General features: G+C 40.7%; 1 protein-coding gene across 1 annotated transcript in view; it reads right to left on the bottom strand.

Moving 5' to 3' along the window:
• The window catches only part of LOC149983048 (potassium/sodium hyperpolarization-activated cyclic nucleotide-gated channel 4-like), a 95,931-nt gene extending 86,027 nt beyond the window's left edge, over window positions 1–9,904 (bottom strand). Inside the window, exon 1 of the mRNA XM_090238561.1 lies at window positions 8,909–9,904. Within this exon, the coding sequence (XP_090094687.1) occupies window positions 8,909–9,591 (683 nt within the window). The 5' untranslated portion in view covers window positions 9,592–9,904. The remainder of the gene's footprint in view (window positions 1–8,908) is intronic.
• Between the last annotated feature and the right edge of the window lie 4,939 nt (window positions 9,905–14,843).

Here is a 14,843-nt window from a genome sequence, read left to right as displayed (position 1 = left end):
CTACCTATGAAACAATCAATGATTGAACTGGCAAAGATGTATTTCTGTATGACAAGCTGTTTGTTGTGCTTCCAACAGACACATTTACAAAGCACTGTCACAAGATCAATATGACCAGTCACCATACAAACACAGTTCTGCTTTCATTCAATGTGCAATCTTCATTTATGTACTGAAATAGAAATGGGGGAGTCAGTTATAAGACCTCATATTGAATTGGGATGCCATTATTGTTTTGATGAACCAAAAGGGGATTCAAACGGAAGCCTTCATACACACAGAAGACTTGTCCAGGCTGGAATACAAGAGACATTTCATATATTTACTTTTGAGCCGCTGAAACATTTGCATTTCCAGAGCAACAGCTTTGATTCAGAAGCAAGCATTCCCCTTTAGTTTCATAATGACAAGCACAACTCTTATCCCAGTTTTACAGGCTGATCGCTACAATAGATTTCCAAACAGAGATGTATTTTAGAAACAGGATAATAACCCTGTCATGGGAAGTTAAAGCAAGCTGAACTAATGGGTGTTACCAAATACATTCAGAAGGAAGTATTTCTAGCTCATGCACATTTGGATATAAAGGTGTTTCTTGGCCCTTGAAATGCATTCAACCTACAGTAATGTGCATTCTGTCTTCTAAATCTGCTCTACTTAATGTATTCCTCTGGAAAGGTAACAGGAAGAGGAGGAACTAGATGTCTTTTTAGAGGCCTTTTTAGAGGCCTTACTGCCGGGTGAAATCTCTTTGGGGAGATGGCGATGGTTATGCAGGATGAATAAAAAGACTGGTGAGGAAGGTTTGAACAGGGAATCTCCTGGCAGAGGGTTAGGCGGAAGGCTAAGCAGAGGGAGGGAATCGACTGATTGACAGACACAGCAGGCCAGGTTAACCTCCTCTTCTGATTGGGTTGGCAGCACTGTTTTAAATCTTAATAGTCTTTAAAACCAAAATAAGCTTTCATGTTAAAAGTCTTGTCTTTTTCCAACTCCATGGGGATATGGCAGTATTAAACAGTATACTACTACTGATGATGTATTGTTAAGGGTGCTGCTAAATTACAAGGTTATTAAAAGGTACTTGAAGATTGGAGAACATGTCACGGGTGTGCGTACTGGTAGCGAAGTCAGGCGCAGGAGAGCAGAGACTTGTGAACAGGCGCACACTTTATTTAGGCAGGAGCAAACAGCAGACGGACGCAACTGCGTCAAAACCTCCAGCAAAAATGGCAAAGGTGAAAAGTGCGAAAACAGTCACAAAAGCTATAGTTGACCAAATAAACATACTTCGTGGAATGAACACGGAACATGGAAAACCAGCCTGGCGCGTCACATAAAACAATTCCACACAAGGACATGGGGGGGGGGAACAGAGGAATATACAGAGCCTTGCGAAAGTATTCGGCCCCCTTGAACTTTGCGACCTTTTGCCACATTTCAGGCTTCAAACATAAAGATATAAAACTGTATTTTTTTTGTGAAGAATCAACAACAAGTGGGACACAATCATGAAGTGGAACGACATTTATTGGATATTTCAAACTTTTTTAACAAATCAAAAACTGAAAAATTGGGCGTGCAAAATTATTCAGCCCCCTTAAGTTAATACATTGTAGCGCCACCTTTTGCTGCGATTACAGCTGTAAGTCGCTTGGGGTATGTCTCTATCAGTTTTGCACATCGAGAGACTGACATTTTTTCCCATTCCTCCTTGCAAAACAACTCGAGCTCAGTGAGGTTGGATGGAGAGCATTTGTGAACAGCAGTTTTCAGTTCTTTCCACAGATTCTCGATTGGATTCAGGTCTGGACTTTGACTTGGCCATTCTAACACCTGGATATGTTTATTTTTGAACCATTCCATTGTAGATTTTGCTTTATGTTTTGGATCATTGTCTTGTTGGAAGACAAATCTCCGTCCCAGTCGCAGGTCTTTTGCAGACTCCATCAGGTTTTCTTGCAGAATGGTCCTGTATTTGGCTCCATCCATCTTCCCATCAATTTTAACCATCTTCCCTGTCCCTGCTGAAGAAAAGCAGGCCCAAACCATGATGCTGCCACCACCATGTTTGACAGTGGGGATGGTGTGTTCAGCTGTGTTGCTTTTACGCCAAACATAACGTTTTGCATTGTTGCCAAAAAGTTCAATTTTGGTTTCATCTGACCAGAGCACCTTCTTCCACATGTTTGGTGTGTCTCCCATGTGGCTTGTGGCAAACTTTAAACTACACTTATGGATATCTTTAAGAAATGGCTTTCTTCTTGCCACTCTTCAATAAAGGCCAGATTTGTGCAATATACGACTGATTGTTGTCCTATGGACAGAGTCTCCCACCTCAGCTGTAGATCTCTGCAGTTCATCCAGAGTGATCATGGGCCTATTGGCTGCATCTCTGATCAGTCTTCTCCTTGTATGAGCTGAAAGTTTAGCGGGACGGCCAGGTCTTGGTAAATTTGCAGTGGTCTGATACTCCTTCCATTTCAATATTATCGCTTGCACAGTGCTCCTTGGGATGTTTAAAGCTTGGGAAATCTTTTTGTATCCAAATCCGGCTTTAAACTTCTTCACAACAGTATCTCAGACCTGCCTGGTGTGTTCCTTGTTCTTCATGATGCTCTCTGCGCTTTTAACGGACCTCTGAGACTATCACAGTGCAGGTGCATTTATACGGAGACTTGATTACACACAGGTGGATTGTATTTATCATCATTAGTCATTTAGGTCAATATTGGATCATTCAGAGATCCTCACTGAACTTCTGGAGAGCGTTTGCTGCACTGAAAGTAAAGGGGCTGAATAATTTTGCACGCCCAATTTTTCAGTTTTTGATTTGTTAAAAAAGTTTGAAATATCCAATAAATGTTGTTCCACTTCATGATTGTGTCCCACTTGTTGTTGATTCTTCACAAAAAAATACAGTTGTATATCTTTATGTTTGAAGCCTGAAATGTGTCAAAAGGTCGCAAAGTTCAAGGGGGCCGAATACTTTCGCAAGGCACTGTATATATACAATGTGATTATGGAATGTAAACCAGGTGTGCGGGGAACAAGACAAAACAAATGGAACAATGAAAAATGGAGCGGCGATGGCTAGAAGGTGACGTTGAGCGCCGAACGCCGCCCGAACAAGGAGAGGAGCCGACTTCGGTGGAAGTCGTGACAGAGCAACGTTTTGCTGCCACATCATCCGTCATTTACCTTGCCAAATCTCTCACTGATTCACCCCATACAAAATCACTAATCAATCACCTATGCTGCAGGCTGGTTGGCTGGCTGGCTGGCTGGCTGGCTACATCACTTCCCCGCAGGAAGGAAGAAGATGCATATTCAGCAATGAGCAGAAATGAGGCTGCACAGCTTTGGCTCTGGAAATGAGCCTTTAGATTGGATTACGATGCCATTTTTAAGCCGTCTTTTCCCCTCAGAAGATGTGCTGTGCTCCTCCCCTCCCTCTCAACGTTATACAATAGTTGACAAGAGAAAATATTGCTGAATTTCTGTAGTCATGACTGTATGTGACTCCCAGTGACACTTTAATTTGTGCTTATTATGACAATATTAAATAGCAAAGGCTTTGGTGCAGCCAGGGAAATTGAAACTCAATCACAGAGTTTTGACTTCTCCAACCATGCCCATTACAAGATCCTCCTTCATCTCCTTCTATACTTTAATTTCAGTCATGTGTTATTTCTGTCTCTGATTGTAGTCAATACGCCTGTCAGGGGCACTAGTATTTTGTGTTTATTCCATGGCAACAACACAGAAACAAACACTTACTCATTATCATAACCCCCCTCCTTTAAAACTGCAATATGCAACTTTTTGGGCGACCCGACCAATTTCACATATAAATGTGAGTTATAGATATGTAATTCTCATTGAAAGCAAGTCTAGGAAACAGTAGATCTGTTCTATGTGTGCTATTTTCTATGCTTCCAGTTCTGAAGTTTTGTTTTTACATGTTTTACTTTCAGTTTTGTACACCAGCTTCAAACAGCTGAAAATACAATATTTTTGGTTATGGAAAATATATTTCACAGCTGTTTAGACAGAAACAATGATTCTCTACACAATGGCCGCTTGCTTTGTCACATAAACTGAAATCAGGCTAACTATTAGAATTTTAGCAACCAGGAAATAGCAGAAAGATTTCTGCACATTGCACCTTTAACATCACATTACCAAGTAGGTTTGAAAGGCTCTACAAATAAAAAGGCTATCTTTAGTCTCATCTGACCAAAAGCCTGGCTGGATAATATAAAGATTTGAATGTGAATTCATACAAAATCTCAACAGAGACACATCTACTATTGACTGCATGGACTGAGGGGTGGGCCCTTTCTTCCTCAGCTTTCCCCCATGGTCTGACATAACCGTATTTGTCTTCTCCTCAAGCATTCAACCTGTTCCCATTCCTTCATAATTACAACTAGAAGAAACAGGAAACATCTTACACAACCTACTGTACTGTGCAAACAAGAATTAATCCAATCTCTCACACAAGTCTATATGTGACAATACAACCTGTTAGTTGAGGGAGCAAGGTTACAGGCTACAGCTAAGGATGCTTAGTGGGATGACACACTGCAAAAAAACAAGTTAGTTTGCTCATCTCATATACATTTAGACAGCTGCACTCATTAGCTAGTATCAAAAACCCGACCCTAGGCAACACAGTGACTACGGTCTGGCTTCAATGATGGACTCTTTTGGCATAGAGGAACTACGGCGCTGCCTACTTCGATAAGGGAAGAGACAAAATCTGAGGACACTCCCAACAAATTACGAGGCAGACATGCCAGAACGTCAAAACCTTTGCATCAACTACCTTAACTAAAACCAGTGCAAACGAGCCTCTTGGGAAACGCACTCATTAAAAATAGCCTCTGTGATCTCCATCTTGCTAGCAACTATTTTGTAGTTTATTTAAGCTGATAAAGTAGCAACGTAGGCAGTGACAGTACCTCTATGCCAAAAGTTTCCATCATTGAAACCAGACCCTAGTCACTGTTGCCTAGCGTCGGGTGTTCAAGACTACTCATTAGCAGAGTATTGTACTTCAATGGGGACACTTAAGCAGGCTGAAGCACAGAATGTTCATTGTGACCTATGTTAAGGGTAAAGGCATGAACTGGATGACTAAATTATAACGATAGCAGACCATTTAACAATGAGTCAGGACTGCACAAGTGAGAGGAACGTCCCATATAATCACAGTCAACTGATTTTATAGCGTGTAAACTGCTGTCAGCTAGCCAAAATGTTTCAAATATAATTATGCCGATATACAGTAATACCCTCCCACACACACTGAGCAGGGCAAGTGATTGACCTGATTCTCATGCCACTTGGCAGGCATGGCCACTGGACATTATGATGTGTTGGATGGCAGGGGGAGACAGAGACTGTAACTACAGAGGGAGGGGGTATAATAGAACTGGCAGACTCCTGTCTATAGAGTAACTCTCGCCTCACTTCTTTAGAAGGGGAAAGAGGGGAGTAGGTGGTGTAGGTAATTATAGCAAGAATGGGAGGCAATTGCAGGTGTGGGAGACAGAGGAGTGACTTTGGTGTAGGAGGTGCTAACTGTAGTGGTACAGGTGGGAGGGGTGACATTGGGAAAGTGATGGCCCTTGTGGTGGGAGAGAGGGGTAACAGTCAGATAATTGATTGCAGCATCTGTGATCTAGCCCTCGCTGAATACCAATACTCCACACTGAGAAAGAAATCATCCTATAACCTTGGTATGAAATGCATAAACATAATCAGAATACTGACAATAAGACAAAAGGAAACCAGTGTTCCTTTTACTGAATACTGTGTACTATGAAGGTTAGTCAACACTGTTGGAATATACCCCTGGATGAAACAAACAAATATGGTGGTACAATAAATCATATGATTCTACTCCCAACTTCAAAACAAATCCAATTGTATTTGTCACATGCACCAAATACAACAGGTTTAGACCTTACAGTTGAAATGCTTACTTCCAAGCCCTAACCAACAATGTAGTTTAAAAAATTACAAAAATAAAAAATACCTTCAAAAAATCAAGAATAAGAAATAAAAGTAACAAATAATCAGCAGTAAAATCACAATAGCGAGGCTACACACAGGGGGTACCGGTACAGAGTCAATGTGCGGGGGCACCGGTTAGTTGAGATAATTGAGGTACTATGTACATGTACTGGAGGTAGAGTTATTAAAGTGACTATGCATAGATAATAACAGAGAGTAGCAGAAGTGTAAAAGGGGGAGCAATGAAAATAGTCTGGGTAACTTACTCAGATATGCATGTCTACTACTAATGTATATACTGTCACTTGCACAGTGCATAAACACACACACACACACACACACACACACACACACACACACACACACACACACACACACACTTCTTGCAAAGGCAAAGCAAATGGCATCCCATTTCTTTTCTTGGCAGCCTGAGCTGTGTAATCCAGGCATCTGAGAATTGTTCACCATCCTGTGATGTAAAGGCAGCAGAATGTCTGTGTAGATTCACAAGACCAATGGGGAAACAAGCAGATAAATCAGTCTGTTTTCCATGGAGTGTCTTCCTTTCCCTGAGCCTTCTCTCTCTATCCACAGCACTGGGCTGTGTCTGCCTGCCTGACACTGCTGCCTGCCTGCTCCCTCTCTCCCCCTCTGGCCACCAGCCTAGACTGCCTGTACACACTCGTCACGGTCACTTGTCTCTCACAAGCGAGACAAACCTGGTCTTGTTCTTGAAGCACTACTATTATGACACACCTTCTGCTTGTGTGACAGGTGATGGGGTTGGATGTGGCATTACTGTATATCCGTATATCAGTGCACAGTAGATGAACCAAAGAAAAACTGTCTGGATCAGATCCAATGTCAAGGACAGGGAAAGATCTGTTGGGCAATTAGGCTTCTGCTATTGTCTTTCACAACACTATGATACATTTTTGCACTTAGAGTTAGCAGTTAGTTCTTCTGGTAACAATAAAGGCATTAGCCAGCATGTAATGTCAATAGTTGGAGGCTTTTATTTTAACCATATGATTAGAGATTGTGTATGTCCAGTTGACAATTCAGTTTCACCTCAAAACAACAAGGTAAGCATGAGGCCAGAGGCCAACAGTGTAAAAGGTTTTCATGTGCCATTTCACTGTCCTTGAAACGCTGATACAGATCCCCAGTATGGCAGCCAGACACTAAATGTATCAATGACCGAAATATTTTTGAATGTATCAGAATACTGGAAAGCATGACGACTAGGTTGATCACCTCTCAAAAATGTTTATGTATTTGAGATAATTTGGTTGAACTCCTACATGAAAGAACAATAAGCATTCATGTATATTACTATAATTTGTTTCATGGGATCAGATAAAATTGGGTTCAATCGTAGTATAGTTTAATATAGTATGGTATGATATTGTACAATATATATTTACTATTTAAATTATGCATAACAAATATTACAATTGCAATATCAAACTTTGTATCTGGTTGCTGCAATACTGTAATCAACTTTTGGCATAAAAACATTATTCCTTAATACAATATTCACTCCTAATCCATCCTATATTATATGCATGAGCTGAATGATTACAATCCACTGAATAAATTAAACCTGTGTAGGAGGTTGTTATTAACTTAATTACATTATTGGGATTATAAAGATCACTGCTTATTTTGAAAATGTGTGAAAAGGCTTTATAAATGCAGGCTACAGTCATATTGGTTTGTGCTGTACATCATACTCTCTGTAGCCCTGTTTCACCATATGGTTTCACCCGTTCTCTGGATATTCTTCAGAATTCACTGTATGTTTTTGGACATATGGCCAGTAGCCCCTTGAGGTATAGCATCAATAATGGACAATGTCCATAATGCTGAGCAATCCTGTGCTTTACCTTTGAAGCCATGCATCAGATGCATGCACTGTACTGTATAGCCAATGTCACAGTCAAGGGCAATACTTAATGAATAACAAGAGAATGAGGCTGCACTTCCATGTATACCTCTTATATGAAAACTTGAAGAATGATACTGGTAATTTATAGGTAGAACTGGTTATGATAATGTTGAACACATGATATCTGAAACCTTAAATACAAGTAGTGTGTGTGTGTGTGTGTGTGTGTGTGTGTGTGTGTGTGTGTGTGTGTGTGTGTGTGTGTGGTGGCGGGGGGCTAATTATTCAGTCATTAGCACATCACCTCTCATCAAGCCAATAGAGTTGCTCTACATTGATTAGTGATAAATCAATTCCCTGAGTATAATTTGGATTTAATGAAAAAGAGAGAACATGGAACATTGGTGCACTTCGATTAATTCTGTTTTAAAAGGTGATTTATCCTAGAAGAAACTGAACAGACACCTTTGAGAACCATCTATGTGTGTGATGTTCGGCCTGTTCCTGCACACATTATTCTGACACCACGGATATATTAGCCTATATTACATTTATTGGACTTTTTTGACTTTATATTTGTATTTCCAATGTTGAATAAGTTATATTTATATTATAGCTGATGTCTAATAAATACAATTAAAATGAAGAGTAAGTATCATGGGATTATGTAATCCTCCGACGTGTAAATTATTTTTGATTAGTTTTCAATTCATTAAACAAATTATTCAAATTATTCCACACACATTAGGCCTAAACCAAATGTATCCTTTTATATCCGAGATGACTGCATTTTCTGATGCCATCACTAAATACCCTATCACTAATGCATTTACCATTGTGCCTGATAGTGAGCTAGTGAAATTATTAGTTGAAGAGAAAGTACCCATTTCATTTGCCTTGTAGGCTAGGTGAGTGTGTATGGACGCATCCTGCCCACACTTCATCAGCGCATGACGCTCTGACGTCTAGCCAGAGCGCAATGGAGTTAGTTACCTGAAATCACTGTAAGGATGAATTATCCAAAATCCGGCGGATTTAACCCGCTCCTGTTCCCGTTCCACTGCCTTTTCGCTCCCAAACATCCTCAGGGAGAACTTGTTGACCCCCGGTTGCAGCATTGCCCCAAACTGCCTGTGTATGAATCCTGCCTGGTACAATCTCTCGTCGTCCGGGGAAATTTGATCAATGCCATCCAACTTTATGAACCCTGATTCCTGGTCAAGAGAAGCATGTTGGGCACCACCAGCACCACCACCGCTGGCGCCTTGCGCACCTTGGTCCGCCCCACCGCCAATAGCTCCGGGAGGGCTCTCCTCGCTCGGGGTGACGTCCCCCTCTGTGATGAGGTGCCTCTCCTCCGCCGAGTCTGAGTCGTGCACATGCCGACTGGTGATGGAGGAGAGACTGCCACGAAATCTCCGACAATCTCCGTTTAAACTGGTCTTCGTTGGTCTCCCAATGTCCGTCTCCATGATCACTGTGTCCCCACTTCTGGTCTCCCCGATGCCTTTGAAGCTTCCTCTGGAGGTTGGTGACGGCAAGGGTTTCATCCTAATACTCTTCCTCCGGGTGTCCTTGTCGCCGTCTTCTCCTTCGCCCATAATAGAAGCTTTCTGTCCAATATGCTGTGGCAAACTGTAGAGCCTTTTACGCATGGAGGAGTGCAACCTGTCCATTATGACATTGAAAAGGAACGAACAAATTCAAATGCAATAGATGTCCAGAATAGGATGGTTACTGTTGAGAAGTATTGCCACGAACCACACAGCTCCCTATCTGTGAGTGAGAGCGACCAGTCTGGAGCTAATCTCAAACCCTGAAAGCATTACACTGATACACATGACACGGGCGGCTGTGGCTCTTCTGGTGCAAATACAGGAAGAGGCTATCTCGATCATTACCTGGCAGTTTAGATATGCCTTCTCTCGCTGCTTTGACAGTCCGCTTCACCATAACACTCCTGGTAGGCACGTACGCTCCAACCGTGTGCGGACCAAGTGGGGGGGGGGTACTGGAAGAAGCCACTTTAGCATGACCGACTGACAGAGAGGAGACGAGGAGGTCATGAACAGCGTGAGGAGGGATGCTCTTTTCCTCCAGATTTGTGTCAGCTGCCTCTCAATAATAAACAATGCAATGCAATCACGCACCATAGGCTACATCAGCAGCAGCATCCAAGGACCCGCTGACATCTATCCCAAGCATTCTGGTAACATGAATATTCATGAAGCTGATGTGTTGCCATAGGAGCCAACGTGGTCTCAGAGCATTTCTTGTTACTCTGTAGTCGACATAAATCCGAGACACTACACTTAGTATGATATGTTACCTTTCGTATGGTATGTATTAATTTGTGATGTCCATCATCCATTTTGTATGATGTGTTACAAATTACTATGATATGTTACGATATCGTATAATATGTTACGAATTTGCAAAAGGTATATGTTACGAATTCCAATTTGTTGTGGCTAATGTTAGCTAGGTGTCTAACGCTAGCTAGCATTAGGGGTTAAGGTTAGGAGTTAATGTTTGGGTTAGCTAAAAGGGTTAAGGTTAGGGGAAGGGTTAGCTACAGTCCTTGACTTGGGCAGTAGCTCACTGGAGCTACCGGCACCTTAAATGTTCTACTGCTTGAGCTCATGTTCATTTTCTAGAATATTAGCTCAAAAGTATTGTGGAGCTCTTGCACCTTAATATAAACAGTACAGGTGTTGTGCTGAAAAGCTCCCCCCTGCCAGAATTCCCCCCCCCCCCCTTCGCGTGAACGCGCACGCACTCAGTTCTTCATTGATGCGACTTCCCTGCTAGTTGAGATTTCTGATCACGTTAGGCTGCGTTTCATTTGATTTTATATGTTGGTTTGATCGCGGGGGAGGCACAAGTAATGTCTGCAGTTTTCGGTTTGGCTATTTGTTTCAATTGTATTAGTCTAAAAATAAATCTCTTTGCCAAAATTCGTCATCTCTCCCATGTCTTATTCGACTAGTAGTTGTTCTGAAATGTGTATTGCTTGCCTACATTTTACTCCCTCTATGTTTAATATAACAAACATACATTCATTATTAATTTCGGTTGCCTATACCTGACATACTTTCTATAGAAAGTATTTGACTCTGATGTGTGCCACAGAAAGTATTTGACTCTAGCCACAAAATTAAGGAAATTAGAAAGGGGGTCGGCAAGGCCATTTTCTGGCCAGCCGACGAAATCCCCCCTCTATCTTGGGAATGATCTGAACACATATGTTAATAAAAGTACAACATTTTCAAACACTTTATTGATTACCATATGGAGATTAATAACAGAGGGGAATCTGAGAATGCAGGGATTCCAGCAGGGTGAGAGTTGAAGGAGTCCAATCTGGAGCTGACAAGGGCTGGAATGTAAATGACATGTGATCATCTCGGGTTATCTAACATTTGAGAATGGGCAGGCATTCCCTCGGATGAAGAGCATCTCCGTCTTGCTGATTATGTGAGAGATAAGTTGAGTGTCCTATGAATATGTATATGTACTTTTTTCTATTATTATCATTATTGTGTTTTGTGGTTGAGGGGTGGGGGAGGTTGATGGGGATGTTGCAGGTTCTGGGGTGTCCAATTGAGGGCGAAGGGACCTATTCGGGAGGGGATTCTTCATGGAGGCACATTCAGTCATAGTTTTGTTTATTATATTATTATACATGTATTTATTTTTTAAATATTTTTTTTCCATTAATATAACAGTTTACTGTGATTATGTATATGCACTCATGTTGCCTTATAAGGCAGGGGGGAGCTTTTCGGCAAAACACCGGCACAACATCTATTTCAGTCCAAGTCAAGCACTGGTTAGCTAACATGCTAAGCAGTTGCAAAGTAGTGAGTAGTTGCAAAGTTGCTAATTAGCCAAAATGCAAAAGTTTCCATAATGGGATTCGAACACACCGTTCGCGTTATACATCAACATCAACCTCGACCAACCCCACTCCTTTCATTTTTGCCTTAAGTAACCTTCTATCTTATGTAACCATGCCAAATGTAACATATCATACTAATATGTCTAGTCTATGAGACCAGTCTGTAGAAGCGAGAACTGCAAATAAGCAAAGCTCTCCCCATTTATTCAATAGCTATCAGGTCCTTTTAAGTTATGTCCCCTCGGGATTGTTTTTTTGCAGCCTGGGTAATGCGTTTCCAAAGGTGATACTTAGGCTAATATGCCATTCTTCATGCTATTGTTCATCAGGTTGTAGGATATACAGACAGCAACTGTGGTAGAATGATCAGCTGGTAGGGGATACTGCTACACTAATTTAATGCCATACTGGTGATTTATCAAGATAACTTTCACAAACCAAAATGTACAGTGTATGAAATAAACATTGTTAAAGGGTTATAGAAATGTATTTTTTGTATATTTTGCTCAACCTTACCAATGCCTACATAATGCAAATTAACTATGCAAATAAAATCAATAAAATTATGTTCAAAAAGGATATAGGCTGTGGTAAGCTATCTCATGAATTAATATAATGTATCCAAGTGAGCAGACACCTAAGCCAATTGATTCATGAATGGTTAACTCAAGACGCCCTCAAATGCCCTTTGTGCCCACTCCCATACCCAATAATTCTGTATTTCTTTGTGGTATACAGGTAGATCAGAAAAGCCACATCCCTGATTGGCAGATGTTTTGCAACCCTGATTAGAAGTACCTGCTGCTCATCAGTTGTTCCCTACAAATGCTGTTTTGAATGTATTTTTTTTTTACCGACACACTGAAGAAGACTGCAAGAGGAATCATCTGTGTATGCTATCCCTGATGCAGTAAAAATAATAGATAAACCTACAAATGCAACATATGTTTCAGTGCAGGTCCATTATACCGTTTGTTAGCCTATAGCCTAATGATATAGCCTAAGGATGCAATGCAGGAAATGTAAAACGTATAGTGCATTCGAGGTTTAAAAAGGCTTATGAAGTTTGTAATTTCCACCTTGAAATTTCAGACTTGATTTTCTCTTATGAAAAATGTATTAATTTATTTATTTTGCTGATACTCTGTTCTGGACCTTATAGCCTACTGGCTACTTTCACCCCTAATTTAGACATGTTTCTGCTCATAATTTCCAACATTTGGTAGGCCATATTATAATTTCAGACCTTTTGTTGGACATTTGGTAGGCCATTTCTATGTCAGCTATAGTTAAGATAGATGCAGCTTCTCTTCTGTCATAACTTTTTGCCCCAAAAGACAAAATAAAGTGGTGCTCAGCAGAAAAATGTCTTACATTGATAGAATGAATGCATTAGAAATCTAGGTAACAATGGTAAAGTTGTCTGCTTTGTTTAGGGACCGGGAAGAAAACGCAATAACTCGAAAAAAGTGTAAAGATTGATCCTGTGCAAAATGTCCAAATGTCATCAGTTCGACCGGTTTTAAAGAAATGAAAAGCTGAGAAAACAATGAAACAAGTTTATGATAATACTTCAGTTCATCTTTGGTGCATATTTTACGTGGTTGAAAATCAGTGGAGGCTCCTCAGAGGAAGGGGAGGATCATCCTCAGTGAATTTCATAAAAATAAAAATAGTGAAACATTTAAAAAGTTACCCTTTTTAGATAAAACTAGGCCTATACAAAATATATTCACTTCACCAATAATTGATTAAAACAAACTGTTTTGCAATGAAGGTCTACAGTAGCCTCAACAGCATTCTGTAGGTTAGCACCACCAGTTTCCGTCCTCCTCTAGGTACATTGACTTCAATACAAAACCAAGGAGGCTCATGGTTCTCACCCCCTTCCATAGACTTACACAGCAATTATGACAACTTCTGGAGGACGTCCTCCAACTTATCAGAGTTGTTGCAGCATGAACTGCAATGTTGTCCACCCAATCACAGGATCAGAGAATGAATCTGGTACTAAAAGCATAAGCTAGCTAGCACTGCAGTGCGTGGTGAGTAGTTGACTCAAAGAGAGAAAGACAATAGTTGAACAGTTTTGAACAAATTAATTTCTTTAACAATGAAGGAAAATCAAGAGCGAGCGAGAGAGAGAACTATAATTAGATGTATTTTTAAAAACTTTCACTGTCATTTAGCTAGCTAGTTTAGCCTACTAAAACACCAGGCACCAAACAGAGGGATGCTATGTTAGCTAGCTGGCTATGGCTATTCAACACTGGAACTCTTCCAAGTAAAGATACGCTTTTGGTTTTATTAAATGATTTCTACTGGGTGTAACTGCTTGCTGACTGTTCACTGTACTCCATGATTGTAGCGGATTTATTAATGCGTTAGTTCTAGTAGCTATATTGACTATGACATTACTAACGTTGTTAGCTAATATGGTGACAAAAATGTTGACTGTGTGTAGCGGTCAGCAGTTATGATAGGAAGATTTGGAAATATTTTTTCACCTGGTCACAGACAGCTGATGTGTTGTGCACTGAAATCCACAAGCGAAAAAAGGTGGGAGGAGGAGAGCATGTAGATGTGAGAAGGAATTATACAACGATCAAAATGTTCATGCTGTTTGTATGTGGCTGCTATGAAAGTGAACTGTGTTTGCACTTGATCAAGGGGGTATTCATTCTCCCGATTCTATTGAAAAACTTTCTTAAACAGAAGCAAACAGAACGAAACAGGGATAAACATACCTGAATTTATCCAATAGAAACTCTCGTTTCCAACTGGTGGACTAATGATTACAGCCTATATCAGCTAGATGCAGGCAAGAGTGTGCAAGGCGGTCACTGTCACTTCGATTACTCACATTTTTCTCTCGACCTGTGCACCTACGTTGCAAACTTTTATTTATAGGCTAGGTTTTAGCAACCTCATGATGGGTATTAGGAAAATTTGAGGATCATGTAGTAGCCTAAACCTATCGATGTTACATTGAGCTGGGTGAATGGAATATGAATTTTAGTCATCCAA

Source organism: Oncorhynchus mykiss, chromosome 6 (assembly GCF_057628025.1).
Source record: "Oncorhynchus mykiss isolate SJ-2025 chromosome 6, ASM5762802v1, whole genome shotgun sequence".
Lineage (NCBI taxonomy): Eukaryota > Metazoa > Chordata > Actinopteri > Salmoniformes > Salmonidae > Oncorhynchus > Oncorhynchus mykiss.
This window is presented reverse-complemented; position numbering and strand designations above follow the sequence as displayed.